At 48.7% G+C, this 14,972-nt stretch overlaps 1 protein-coding gene across 1 annotated transcript in view; it reads left to right on the top strand.

The window, feature by feature from the left end:
• Nucleotides 1-14,972, top strand: part of Slc6a3 (solute carrier family 6 member 3) — a 38,298-nt gene that overhangs the window by 22,173 nt on the left and 1,153 nt on the right. The window contains exons 7-13 of the mRNA XM_051151074.1: nt 1,303-1,427; nt 4,545-4,657; nt 5,675-5,803; nt 6,346-6,445; nt 8,246-8,346; nt 9,722-9,889; nt 10,863-10,934. Coding sequence (XP_051007031.1) covers nt 1,303-1,427; nt 4,545-4,657; nt 5,675-5,803; nt 6,346-6,445; nt 8,246-8,346; nt 9,722-9,889; nt 10,863-10,934 — 808 coding nt within the window. The remainder of the gene's footprint in view (nt 1-1,302; nt 1,428-4,544; nt 4,658-5,674; nt 5,804-6,345; nt 6,446-8,245; nt 8,347-9,721; nt 9,890-10,862; nt 10,935-14,972) is intronic.

The raw sequence follows: 14,972 nt of genomic DNA on the forward strand, positions 1-14,972 counted from the left end.
GAAAAATCACAAATCCTCGGGGCCACACAGATTTCCTTTCCTTAGCTGTGTTTGTTTTGCTTTTGTTTTTGGGTTTTTTTTTTCCAGAGGTAGGGCCTTATGTTACAACCTAAGTTGTCCTGAAATTCACTATGTAGCCCAGGCTGGCCTTGAATTTATGACTCCCTCCTCCTGCATTAACCTTGCAAACAGAGGTGTGTGCAAGATGTGAATCTCCATGCTTGGCTCCCCACAACCGCTTCCAACAAAATCTCACTCCTCACTTTAAAGAGGATATTGAGACATGTGGTGATGTGTGCCACCGTCTGAGAAGAGCCAGGTCCCCAGAACAGGATAGCAAGCCAGCCCTCCCTCTGCATATACACCTTTGTTTCTCCTTAAACCCCACCCCCAGTTCCTCTCCATCCCCTCTCACCCAGCCATCCCCCATGGATTTTTTCTCCCTTGCTCAAAGTCTAGTTTTACCTAAGACCTTCGCCCAGGGCATGTTTCTACAATCCCCATAGTCTAAACTGAGAGATCCTGGACCTGGGAGGATGTTCCTGGTCCTGAGTCACCTGCAACTACATATTAGAACCCCAATCCTCCTGGAAAAAAAAAAAAAAAAAAACAGAAGCAGTTGTTGCTATCCTCTTTGAGCTTAGTGAAGCTTAAGTTTGCTTTCTCATCCTAAGGACAAAAAAAAAAGCAATAGAAATACAGAATAAACAGAGAAAAATGGTTCCAAGGTACTGAGGGCAGTTTCATGGAGGTAAATAAAAGGGAAGCTGGGTCTGAGTCATAATCTTGAGGCAAGCCCTCCCCGAAGCTCACGTGTGTACTTGGATAGGCACTGCACAGCAAAGTGCTGGGTCTTCTGCTATAAGCTGACCACAGTGGGGGACCCTGACCCTCCTAATAGTCTCTAGATTTGCCTCCTCTGTTCCTTATTATTACTACTTACAGTAAATTCACCAGACCAGCCACTCTAGCACCCCCACGTGTGCATCAAAGCTTTGCTTCACCAACCCTAAAACCTGTGCATGCCCAGGTTCCCAGACTCTTCTGAGGTGGCCCAATGGCATGATGGCCCAGTGAGTGGGATGCAGAGTGGTCATCTTTTCCACCACCCTGAGCCCCGAGAGACCCCAGGATTACCAGGCAGGTTTCCCCAGCTGTAAGTGCTGTGATGGCACTCCTTTCAGAAGCTTCTCTCTGAGCCTGCCCACCCCTTTCTATAGATGCTGGAAATGGATAATAATAGCTGGCATTCCCAGGGCCATAGTTTAACTGGTGTCAGGACAGTCTGTCTTGTTCCTACAGAGATGCGATCATCACCACCTCCATTAACTCCCTGACAAGCTTCTCCTCTGGCTTCGTCGTCTTCTCCTTCCTGGGGTACATGGCACAGAAGCACAATGTGCCCATCAGGGATGTGGCCACAGACGGTGAGCGCTTACCCCACCACATACATACCACTCTGCCCTCCCTGGAGAAAGGCCAGAGGAACATGGCCAGAGCCCAAAGGATGTTGGGTATAAGAACTGCTGACTCAAACAGGAGCAACCATGACCATCCTGTGTTCATGCGGCTTACCAGTCCCAGTCCAACCCCTAGGTTCTTCCTGCCCTGCTTCCCCCAGACCTTCTCTGCTGTGCTCTCACGAAACCACGCAGTTCAGCCAACACCTCACTTCCCCAGCCTGTTCCCTGTAGATACTGTTTGGAGGTCTGGGTGGACATTGTCAACATTGTCATTTGCGTCCCCTGGAACTTCATGCCATGGTGGAGTGTGTAAAGCACAGGGGAGGTGAAGACTGAGCTGTCCCAGTCATATAGTATCAGGAGAGGAAGGAACTGGGCTTCAACATGGCTTGCCAAAATGAAATCTGTTGTTTCTGACATTAGCTATCAGTGTCTCCTATAAGTGTCCAGAGATGTTGTCAGGCTTGGATGAGATTTGGGTCTGATCAGAAAAGTCCTCGAGCCTTTGGCATATGATCTTTCCTTCCTTCTCATTTGGTTGATTTTTGGACACTGAATATCTATCCACACCTAGAAGTTGTGACTAAGAGTGGGAAACATGGAGGGAAGGGCTCAATGTTGTCATATGATGTGACATTTTAGTCCATTTTAGGTTGCTGTGACAAAATGCCTGAGGCTGGGTGACTTTATAAAGAAAGGTTAATTTACTTCACAGAGGTCTAAGAGTGTGCAACCATGAGTGCATTTTGTGTGTGTGTGTGTGTGAGGGACTCCAGATGGAAGAGAGAGAAAGGAATCAGCCCAGTGCAAAAGAGCTAAGCACATAGGGTAGACTAGCTTTGTAAGTGCCTGCTCTCTTTGTGATTAATTATACTAGACAGCCTTCTGTCACTGTGATAAAATGCACACCAAAAAAAAAAATCTGTTTAAAAGAGGGAAAGCTTGTTTGAGCTCTGTTTCAGAGATCTGTGCCCAGCATCCCCTAGTCATCTCTTTGGACATGTGACAAGACAGAGCATCATGATGGGGTCAGCCAAGGGAGACAAGCTGCTGGGAAACTGATGGTTAAGGAGCCAAGACCAGAAGGATTTGGGGACACCCCGTATAACCTACTTCTCCCACCTAGGTCTCCCCCACAAGAGCCCACTTCGTATAATTGCATTCACTGATGATGTTGGTTTCCCCAAGATCCAACCATCTCTCAACAAACCACCAGCTATGGACAAGCTCCTCAACACATGGTTCATCGTAAAGTTCTACATCTGAAATGTAGTCTCAATCCAGTCCTAAGAGACTCACTTCTGAAAGACCCAATTCAATCTCTAGAATCTCTTCACGAGGGTGGTGCCCCCAGAACCCAATATTCCTTGAAGGTCCTACCACCTAACTACCTCAATTAATTTCAACATAGAAGACTGAGAAGCTAGCTCAGCTGATAAACTACTTGTCATGCAAGCTTGAGGGCCTGATGCAATGCCCAGAACCCTCATTAAGAAGCTGCTTTCAATGGCACCTGTTTGTAATCCCAGCACTCGGGGAGCAGAGACCAGCAGATCCCTGGGGATTGCCGGCCACGCAGCCTAAACTAATTGATGACTTCTGGGCCAACGAGAAGCAATGTGGCATGTGCATATACACTCACATCCATGTACATAAACACCAACATGGACAGGAAGTAACCCCTCGGTGTGACATGCAGGTAGAAGACAAAGAGGGCATACAGAGTGAGGGAGAAGGGAAGAGCCTCTGGCGGTGAAGAAATCTGACTGGGCTACAGAGGAGGCTGTCTGATGGGACCACTCCCCTGCCTTCAGGCTTATCCTGTGGCCCATTATTGATGACAAGCACATCATTACTCTCTAGAGACTGACCTACTAGGTTGGGGGGGTGCCCATCCTGTTCCCATCTGCCTCCCCAGGGACTGTCTTCTATTAGGATGCTGCCCTTAGAATCAGGGGCACCTTGCCCTGGCTGCATTACCATTGGCTGATCACTTCTGAGTATCAGGTACAAAGAGGGGAAGGTAGAGATCAGTGAGCTATATCACCTGTGCCCTGAGCACCAAGCCAGGTCCACTTTCATTGTTCCCTTGGTTCTTTGAGCTCAGAGTATCAAGGGCTTAAGGCTGCAGCCATTTCTCGCTTTCTTTCTGTGAGTTCTCCAGGGACTGATGGCATGCTCTACTCCCTCTGAATCCCTCAGGACCCCAGTGGACGAACTCTCAACTAAATATCCAGGCTCCCCTACTGTAGAGCCTGTGGGTGACATAAATCTCACTTACCTAGGAAAGAGTCACTTGAAGGTGACGTTGCATTATGCACTGCATAGCCAGAGCAGCCACAGGCTGCCATTGATTTCAGAGGAGAGGGAGAAGTCTTGTTTTCTCATATGCTGGGAAGGTAGAAGTCGAGAGTGTACCCTAAATGTAGCACTTTGTGTTTAAAAAAATCAAAATATACATTACTTGAGAAAAAAATGTATATTTCTGTGCATACTTGTGCACATGTGTGCCCTTGCTGCTGTGTGTTCCTGCCTGTGTGGTATGTCTGTGCATGTGGCATGTCTGTGTTATATACATGTGCTTATGTGTGGTGCTCTGTGTGTGTGTGTGTGTGTGTGTGTGTGTGTGTGTGTTAGTGGGAGGGGGGACACATGATCTGTGCAGAAAGACTAACTGGAAAGACATCTAGGGCTGTCTGAGGCAGAAGTACCCACTGATCCCTTTCTCTGGTTTGATTTCACTCATGTCATTCTCATGGATGTGAGTTGGGGGACAAGGGTGTAAGCTGGCTGAGCAAGAGTCCTACTAAGTGCTCCTGGGGCACTTCAGCCAGCGTCTCCTCAAGAAGGAGGACCCTCTAGAGAAACAGGAGAAAAGCAGTGGGGGAGGGAATCCCAAGTGATGTGAGCACTGCTGGCATTGGCTGAGTAGCCTTAGAGGGCAGTGGGACAGCAGCAAAAAGCAAACTGTAACAAGCAGGGAATTGGGAGGCAAGCTTGTGGCAGTGGTGAGCTCTGGGGATGATAAGTAGGGGAAGCAAGAAGCAAGGTCGGAGTAATAATGGGGGTTTCTGCCTGTAGGCCCTGGGTTGATCTTCATCATCTACCCTGAGGCAATTGCCACACTCCCCCTGTCTTCGGCCTGGGCTGCCGTCTTCTTCCTCATGCTCCTCACACTGGGTATCGACAGCGCTGTGAGTAGTGCATACCCCAAGGCTCCACAGCCATGCTTCACTGTGGGCCTGGTCCTGGAGGAGGACCCTGCCCCCGTTGGGGGGGGGGGCTAGGCATGACTCCAAACAGTCCCCATTTCATGTGCCTATCACAGAGCCTGCACATCAGGTGCAAACACACCCATGGGCACTGGAGACCCTCTCCAGACCTGAGCGGGAGTGAATGGGGTGTAATCCAGTATCAGGGTCTGAACACACAGAGCGGAGTCCCAGTAGCCAAAGGGTTGCCTCAGAATGGCAGAGTGACTGGCCCCATGGGGTGTACACAAAGACCTTCCCTGACCTCTGGACTCCCTGATGATGAATGGAAACTGGATGTAGCCCAGGCTGGGCCTTGGAAGCTCTGTTTGCATCCCCCTGGTGTTCAACCTCAGAAGCTAGAGCCAGTTTGCTTTCTTAGACTCCTTCAGCCCCATCAACTCCTCATGACCATTTATTGGGTCCTGACATCAGAATTGGTTGGTGGCACTTTTTGGCTGCCCCATGCCATTTATCCACCCTGACAGAACTCGGCCACCCTAGGCTTCCTGGAAAGCCTGAACTAGGAATACTTGTTCCCAAGAACACAGATGGCATACCACAGTCCCACCCTCATCTTCCACCCAGCTGGTAGCCGATGGGTTTCTTGACTTATATCAAAGAAGGCACATCTCATGAGCATTTCCTGCAGACAATGGGCCCTACCTGGCTAGCCCCACTGTAGTGCAACTTGGGGACATATCCAATGCCCAGCCTGGGGCTGCATTCATAAGACTTTTGGCCACTTGGCACTTTGAAGGCCCAGGGACTCCAAGGTGACTGTGTTGGCCATCCTGGGACTCTTCCTGAGGCATGTGTTGCCAGGGAAGCTTGGGCAAGGGCTCCTTCCTCATCTTACCCCAGGTCTGCTGCACATCCCCTGAGGGTGCGCTCACTAAAGGAGAAATTAGGCCCCCCCTGGGAAGGATAGCGCCAACCACCATTCTCCATGTCCCACAGATGGGGGGCATGGAGTCTGTGATCACAGGGCTCGTCGATGAGTTCCAGCTGCTGCACCGTCATCGCGAGCTCTTCACTCTTGGCATTGTCCTCGCCACCTTCCTGCTGTCTCTCTTCTGCGTCACCAACGTATGTAGTTGCCTGCTCCTGTTGCAATGTCAGCCCTGGTGCCTGGTAATGTAGCTGCTGCCATGGGAACAGGCTTACCGCATGACTTCTAAGAAGCCTTGTCCTCTACCTTATGTAAATTAAACCTACTTCCCTGTGGTCACAAGCAGGGCAGCCACGCATCTGGAACCTGGACCCAGACAGAATTCAACCTCCGGGATGCACCAGCAGCTGAAGCTGCCTTCCTGGGGCATGAAATGGAACTGGAGAGTGGCAGAGGCTATCTGTGGGGTCTTGGCTACTTCCGTATAGGAGATAAACCACCACACGTGGGCATTTGAGTGTTTCTGACCCTTGTCATCAAGTGGTTTCTATTTTCATTGTGATGGGTGTGTCCCTAAGAAGTTGTGTGTGAATCCATGACTCAAATCAAACTTTATAGAGGTGAATAAGAAATATCTCCACACTGAACCGAGAGAATGGGTTGCCTTTGAGGGAGAATGTTGCAATGGTGGAGTTGCTGCAGCTGTCCCTCTGTTCATTGAGAGCTCCTTCTCTTTCAGGGTGGCATCTATGTCTTTACACTGCTGGACCACTTTGCGGCTGGCACGTCCATCCTCTTTGGTGTGCTCATTGAAGCCATTGGGGTGGCCTGGTTCTATGGTAAGTCTTGGTGGTCAGAAGAGCATCACTGTGGCATCAGTGTGACAACTGGGCTAGTGTCTTCTGGCTTGCTTTCTGGCAAAACCACTCTGAAAGGGGGCATTTGGATTCCAGAAGTGGCTCTCCTGGCATCACAGGGTGTGTGACCAGGGCCTCTCTATTGGATCAAGAAGGACAGTCAAGTGGCTGTCTGGGAAGCCATGTTGTGATCAGAGATGTTTAGAATGGTTGTGTTGCATGGGAGAGTAAGGATTATTTGAGCTCTGGGCCCTTTACAGCTACTGGCAAAGGGTAAATGCCTCATACAACTAATCAGGTCCTTATTAACAATCACAAAAGAGCTTTATCTCTATCCGGGCAGAGGATGGCCTGCCTGTCATTATAGGAACCTTGATCAGATAATTCAGTTGGTCTGTGAGAGGAATGTCAAACATGGCCACTTCACACAGCTGTGCCTGACATGTACCTTCTGGACCATCCAAGTAGCTTATGCCTGAGGTCTTTCTATGAGAATAGCACATCAGCCATTTATGCACTAAGTGTCCCTGGAGATCTGACGCTGATCACAGGCCTCTTAGGAGCTGGATGAAGGTGGGGGATGAGCTTCAGGATCCTAGGGACTGAGGTCTATTCTTTCTAAACCATCCCTGCTTATATTGCCACAGTGGGGTTCTAACGATGCCCTGGAACAAGAATGGAGCTCTAGTCAGAGACTCTTTCTGATGAGGCCGTGAGGTCTTCCAAACTTCCCAAAGCTAGACACCCCATTGCAGTCCCACAAGCCAGAGACCAGCCAGAAGTGGGTGAAGGGAATCACCATTAAGATCCCCTTTCCAAGGGAGGCGTGGTGGCGCACGCCTGTAATCCCAGCACTCAGGAGGCAGAGGCAGGCAGATCTCCGTGAGTTCAAGGCCAGCCTGGTCTACAAAGTGAGTCCAGGATAACCAAGGCTACACAGAAAGACCATGTCTCAAAAAAAAATCTCTGCCAATTCTTGAATAAGAGAAGTGGAATAATATCACTGAAAGAAAAAATGTTTCTAAAGTAAACTGCTGAGAGAAAAAAACACCAGTTATTAAGTATCTAGAGATAGCCTTAAATTAAGAAAAATCAACACATACACACACACACACAAACACACACACACACACACACACACACACACACACACACACACACGAATATTCAGCCTTTAAAAGCAAAGAGATTCTGATAGATGCTCTAACATGGGTGAACCTCAGAAGCTCACATGAAAACTGAAGTAAACAAGTCCCCAAAGGACATGTACTGTGAATATATGTGTGTGTGTGTGTGTGTGTGTGTGAATATATATATGAATGAATGACCCTGAAAGGGCCCAAGTCCCTAGAAGCAGAGATGGAATAGTAGGTGTTGGGGTGAGAGTTGGAGTTGATGCAGAGTCTCAGCTGGGGCACATGAGAAACCTCTGAAGATGGAAGGCAGTGATGCAGCCACTGAGCCAGCCCTCAAAACAGGAAGTTTTGTGTTAGATGTGTTTAGACACAGTGTTTGACAGGTTGGAAATTACTGCTTGCAGAGGGAGTAAGGAGGCTGTGGGGCCCAGAGAAGGAGCTGAACCGAGGTAGGATTGAAGTATTGCTGGGCCCTCAACTCCGCTCAGCAGACCACAGGCCTCTTTGAAGCACCACCAGAGTCAGCCAGTACATGGCTGAGTAGAATCAGGGCTATGGGGCCTGAGGGGTGAGGCCCCTAGTGTCAAGAGGAACTTACATATGTCCAGTTTCATGACCAGTCCCACGGCCACCTCTTCCCCCTTAGGCGTCCAGCAATTCAGCGATGACATCAAGCAGATGACAGGGCAGCGACCCAACCTGTACTGGCGGTTATGCTGGAAGCTGGTCAGTCCCTGCTTCCTCCTGGTAAGGACCGTGGGCCCTAAAACTTCCTACTGCTGCCCTTGAATCCATCCCGATGCCTTGAGGTCACTGAGAAGGATAACAGAGCTTTGCCTGGATCCATGCAGTGGCTAGCAGCCACTTAGATCCAACTGATATGTGAGCTACACAGCCAGCTTATAGCCCGCTGCAGTCAAACTCGTGCACCCATTCCATGGTCATATGTGGAATACAACCAGTATCAATGGCCAGGGTGACCTGCCTGGGAACCCTGCGCAGCACTGGCCACTTGTGTCTGACTGAAACAGTTGGTCCTGTATTTTTTTTTTAACTATCTCATCTCTGTCTTCTCCCTGTTGACAAGCTCCCTCTCCAGCATGAAACAGCTGGCCTTGATCTTAGGAGACGTGACAAAGTCTTCATCCTATATTGTTTTGCAGAGTGTTAGATGAAACCTTTAAATTATGTTACACGTTTCATTCCACCAACTTCATGGAAGCATAATTTATGTAACTTTAAGCCTAATTTTAAATCCATCCCATATAAAGTTAAAACCTTAGCAGAAAAAAAAAAATGTTACCTTGTGGTTTTCTAAGTCACTGTGTTACCATCTGGCCACAACAGCCAGTGCACACTGCAGGCATGTTATTATGTGGCTTCTGCAGCAGGTAACACTTCCAAACAAACTAACCAGACCAAAGCCAACTTATATGTAGAAGTGTGGCTTTGGCAGGCACAGCGCTTTCTTTAAAAAAAAAAAAAAAAAAAAAAAAAATGTGTCCTCGGTTGAAACCAAAAACAAGTGTGAAATATGTGTGTCCAACCAAGTGTTGTCCAAGATGGTATATTTGAACAGTAAACTTTGCTGACCCTGCAAGATAGACACAACAGGTGAGGATTTGTACCCAAAAACACATCCTAACCCACATCCACTGGACTTGTATGTTTAGGAAGGGCTATTGTGCCCAGACACGACATGTGTAGGTGTGCAGTTTACACTGATCATGTGCAGGTACAAACTACAGGTGCAATATGAAGCACAAGCTTATGTACACTGTACATGTGCAAGCGTAAGCTGCAAATGCATAGTGCATGCCTGGGTGTACAGTATAGGCACGAGCAGGCTGTTAGGTACACATGTAAGCACACTTATGTGTAGGTATGAAATACACGTGTAGTTGCACAGCATGTGTATAGATGTACCACTGGTGCCTCAGGAAGAGGCTGTGTTGCTTGGGCCAGACCCAGGCATCCTAGCTAGGGTTGGGACTTGTGGCCTATGTGGCGAGGATCTCTTTTAGCTCTCTTTTAGAGATCTCTTTTAGAAAGCTTGCTGGCTTTCGGCTCTATATTTACACCTGCCAGCAAAAGTTGCCTGACCTCTGCCCATTTCTTTCAGTATGTGGTCGTGGTCAGCATTGTGACCTTCAGACCCCCGCACTATGGAGCCTACATCTTCCCAGACTGGGCCAATGCCCTGGGCTGGATCATCGCCACATCCTCTATGGCCATGGTGCCTATCTATGCCACCTATAAGTTCTGCAGCCTGCCAGGGTCCTTCCGAGAGGTGAGTATTTTCAAGGGGCTCCTCGTTCTAATGGTTGTGTCCCCATATCTGGACCATATCAGCCATCAGGGACCTGGAGGTGGTATCATGATGGGGTGATGGGCTGATTCAATGGAAAGGAGGGGTATGCCATATTTGTGTTTGTGTGCCAGTGTGTCCACACCTGTCCGTGTGGTAGGTGTACACATCACATCTGTGACTATGCATGTCCATTTGTCTGTGTGCACAAATGTATGCCACTTTCTGTGAATTGCCTCTGTGCATCCATGTGTCTATGTGATGATGCCAGTCTATGCCCATATGTCCTGTTTGGCACTCCCCCCACCCCACCCCACCCCCACTGTTCCTGGAAGAGATAAGAACTTCTGTGAGTGGAATTGTGAATGGACTGATGCCCAGAGCCAATCCCACACTTGAGTCACAGAGGCTTCTCAAAGCAGTTTCCCTGGACTGAGCAGTAAAGCCCACTGTACCTGTGGGGCCCAGTGACTGACTCCACCTTGGAGCCACAGTGTCCTATGATGTTGGACACTGTGTCGAGTCGCTCGTTTTACAGGCTGGCACTCAAAGGCCCCTGTCAGTCAGGCCAGACTGTGTATGGCTAAGGGAACAGCCCCTTGGCTACTATACTTCTAGAAGGAATGGGGTTGCCATGGTGTCCAGATGAGAAGCAACAACAATCCTAGGACCTGAAGTCTATTCTGGGAGCCTGAGTGACAGCTGTACCTCAAGAACAGATTAGTAGACAGAAACAATGCTTTGTACAGGGGACAAGTGACGGGGCCTGAGGGAGGGACAGAGACCTCAGCTAGCACTGCAGCGTTGTTGTTTTGCTCTCACTCGGAGTTAGAGACCTGAGGCCATGACCCCTGAACCTGACTCCTTTTGGGGGAGTCCTTGTTATCATAGCGGGTGCTGGCTGGTCTCTGCCAACCCAGGTGGCTGTTACATCAACAACCCCATTCTCTCTTAGAAACTGGCCTATGCCATCACGCCTGAGAAAGACCGCCAACTAGTGGACAGAGGGGAGGTGCGCCAATTCACGGTGAGTCTGCCGTCCTGTTTAACCCTCAGGGAAGGGATTCAGAGAGATTTGAATAGTATCCTCACCCCATAGCCTCTCTAACACCCCCCCCCCCGCCAGAAGACCAGGAAGCTGTGTACAGGAAAGCATTTGCCACACCAGCAGAGCTTTGGTGCTGGCCAGGGCCACCCAGAAGCCCTAGGTTGTGGGCAGGGCAGCCAGCATGTAGAAGAGGCCCATGAAGATGAGCAGCCAGGGTGACATTGGCAGGGATGCTCGCATTGGGGGAAGAGCCCTGTGGGGACAAATGTGAAAGTCCCTAGCCTCTATGCCGTCCATTCTTGGAGACAAGAAAAGTATCATGAGACAGAGGGCCTGGAGCAGTTCCAGAGGCCAAGCCAGGTGGGCCGGGGTTCCTAGGGGAAAAGCTAAGGAAAGCTCGGATTTAGTCAGATGTCCATCAGGGAACGTGAGAGCAGGGAGGCCAAACTGAGTGAGTGGAGTCCAGCCTGGTGAGATGTCCATGGAGGAAGCAGGCAGGCTGGGGAGGCTCTGATGAGAGTAGGGTCCCTCGGGCCCCTGCTTTCACTCCTCTGCTCTCTCCTTTGAGAGCCAGGTAAGTTCTTCTGTCACACAGGCAGGTGACAAGTGTTGTAAGCATGTATGCTGTTGAGAGACTGTCCCCCCCCCCCACACACACACACACAATGCTCTTTACTCTGAGCATTCTGTTTGGTGGTGAATGTAGCTGCACCTGGTATCTTTGGCTTGTGTGGAACCGCCCCTTTCACCGCCTCAGTGGCTCTAAGACTTTGGTATCATTTGCAACGCTAACATAAGCCTCGTTTCACCCTGATGAACTGGGTCTTTCACATATAGGGGATCTTCATCTTCTAACTTTAATTCCGTTTGCCCTGTTTCCTGTTTATTTTCCTCCTTTTGCCTTTTTGTTGGTTGACCTTTTTGCTTTTTCTTACTCCATTCATCTGCCTCCACTTTCTTGGAACCTGCACACTTTAATTCTTTCAATAGTTATCTTGGAGGGTAACATAGCCCCCTCAAAGTCCAAAGTTAATGTCTCAACTCAACTGTATGAATATTAGTTACATGGCTTAACTCCTGCTACTGGTTACGGAGTTACTGCCTTCTGCTCCACGCCCATCTTTTTAACCCTGAGTTAGACACTGCTGCCGTGGATTTACTGTGTTACTGCTCTGTGGGAGCCATGCCCAGGGTTCATGCATGCGTACGTGCTGTTCTTGACTTCACCATATTTTTGGTGTGTATATTTTCTTCTAGAATCATTTTCTGGGTTCTCAAAAATCCTTGAGACATCTCCTTAGCGAGCTCGCTCTACTGACTCCCCACTCTCATATATCCATAAGCCTTTCATGTTGCCTGTGTCCCTGAAAGCTCAGAGACCCCTAGTCCTATGGGACCTTCACAGCCGCACTTTAAAAATTCTCACTAGGCATTGTGGCATACACCTTAAATCCCAGCACTCGGGAGGCAGAGGCAGGTGGATTGCTGTGAGTTCAAGGACAACCTGCTCTTCAGAGCAAGTCCTAGGAAACCTTGTCTCAAAAACTAAACTACAACAACAATGAAAAATCCCTCCTTTTCTCTCCCGTTTTGCCTCTAGGCTCTAGAGTACATGCCTGGGTCCTTTGGGACTTAGAGACACAGTTGCACAGTGGCTCTGGTCACTGGTCTACATATTGTCTGCTCCCTCCCTGCCATTTCCCTCTGTATCTTTGATGCTTTATGATGCATCTCCCATGATTCATGTTCCCATAAGTCAATGGGAAGTTCCTTTGCCTTTATCGATCCATCCAATCATTTTTAAATTAATCAATGTTTTTCTGTGAGCCTGTACAGAGAATATTTACCCTTTTGCCTGTCACAGTTTCTTCTTTTAAGGTTTGTTTTGCGTCTTTTTATATCTTCTATGACATTATCTGAGATTTAAAACTTTCTGTCAGTTGGGGTCAGTGTCAGGTGACTGATGTTGTTCACTATGGTTTTGTGTGTGTGTGTGTGTGTGTGTGTGTGTTAAAGATTAATCACAGCCAAGGCATGTGGCTTTCCCTTAATGCATCCTGGATATTTTTTAACATCTGTGTACCTGCATATTGGGGTGGGCAGTGGTGCGTGCATGTATGTGCATGTTGGGGTAGGAATCGGTGCATGCATGTGTGTGCATGCCTGTGGAAGCTGTAGGAATTTTCTAGGGTATCCTGAGTGTCATCCATAGTAGCAGTTTTCTCAGAAGTAGAATGCCATCTACTTCATTTGAGACAGGGTCTCTCGTTAACCTGAAGCTCACCAACCAGGCCATCCTAATGCAAACCCCAGTGATCCATCTAGCTCTCCCTCCCCAACATTAAGATTGAAACACAAGCCACCATGCCTGACATTTCCACACAGACTTCCTGGGGTTGAACCATGTCCTCGCGCTAGCAAAACAAGCCCTTTACCAACTGGGCCCTCTCCCAGCCCCCTATATATGAGATATTTTGGTTTTGTTTTTATTTTGGACAGGGTTTCACTATGTACCTCTGGCTGCTCTGGAGCATGCTTTGCAGACCAGGCTGACCTCTAACTCACAGAGATACACCTGCTTCAGCTTTCCGAGTGTTGGTGTTAAAGGAATGTGTCACCACACCTGGCTAGATTTTTTTCAATACCTTTAAATATTCTTGGAGCTCCTTGGATCTTTGGAGGTGTGATTTTTTAAGATCTGCTGGGTGGGTCCCAAGAGGTGTGGGCATAGATCTGTCCCTCTGCTGCAGCACAGGCTTGAGTAAAGAGGGTGTCCAAGAGGGGCAGGGCCCACAGGTCCCTCGGTGTCACTTCCCATACACGGTCACAAAGCTGCCCTGGGTGTCACACAAGCTGCTCAAGACTCAGCCCCACTCTCCAGGTGTTCCCTGCTGCTCTGTCCTGCAAGCTCCAGCCACACGGATCCCCCACATTCCAGAGAGTTCTCTGGGCTCTCACCCTACTCTGAAATTCAGAAGCCCTCAAAGCAGCAAGCTGGGTAGCTGCCTCAGTCATTCTTCCTGAGGTATCACTTAACCATGGCCATCTGATGTCCAGTGTCTTGCAAATCCCATGAACACATGTGGTGTTTAATTGGGGCTGGTTCAGATGGTAGAGGAAATTCAGCCATGTTATTCCCCTTTGATCAGAAATAGGGGTGTGGCTCTGGTCCATCCATTTTGCCTGCTCAGTAATTTATAATTTATCCCTATCTCCCTAATCATATCCACTCCTCTAGTGGCTACATTTTAAGCCTCATTTTGTCCAGCAGAACATACGTCACTTTTTCTAGTATCCCACACACATCTGTGTTATATTGTGCCAACTGCAACATCTCTGGTCCTGAACTTTGAACTCTAAGCTCTGGGTTCTAGGTTCCATTTTTTTTTTTTTTTTTTTTATGATCCTTGCTCAGAGCTCCGCATTCCTAGTCTTTGAAAATATGTCACTTTGCAGCCTCCTTTCTCTTGAAAGTATCATCTAATCATCTGCTTCTATTGGTGACAAAGACAGAGGGGGTGGGGCTGTACCCATTGCTGCTGTACTTGGACAGTGTTCTGGGTTCTGTCCCTCATCCGTATACCTTCAACCAGAATTCTGCTTCTTCCCTGGACCCCATGCCACACTTGGCCAGTGCCTGTGCTGGCCTAACCTGCAGACTTCCTTAGGCTATGCCCACCCTAGGCCATGCTGTGGCACGGCCTGACCAGGGATGAAAAAAGCCCCAAAGAGCCCTTGAGGAGGAAACCAAAGAGATTATTCTCATATGGCAGCAATGGTCATGGCCTCTCTTCCATTTCTGGCTGAATGTGTCAGACAATAGTATGTGAGCATTGTTTTCTAAGCATTTGGCAGCACAGGTCTCAGTAGTCAATGTCAGCAAATGCCTCGCAATCACAAAAAAAAAAAAAAAAAAAATGGGTTAAGCGAGCAGCAGAACAGCAGGCTGATGTCCTCACTTCCCAAGCCATCCATCCAAGTGCTGCTCCCCACTTGTACCTGGACCACACCCAGCCA

The sequence above is a fragment of the Acomys russatus genome, chromosome 9 (assembly GCF_903995435.1).
Source record: "Acomys russatus chromosome 9, mAcoRus1.1, whole genome shotgun sequence".
NCBI lineage: Eukaryota > Metazoa > Chordata > Mammalia > Rodentia > Muridae > Acomys > Acomys russatus.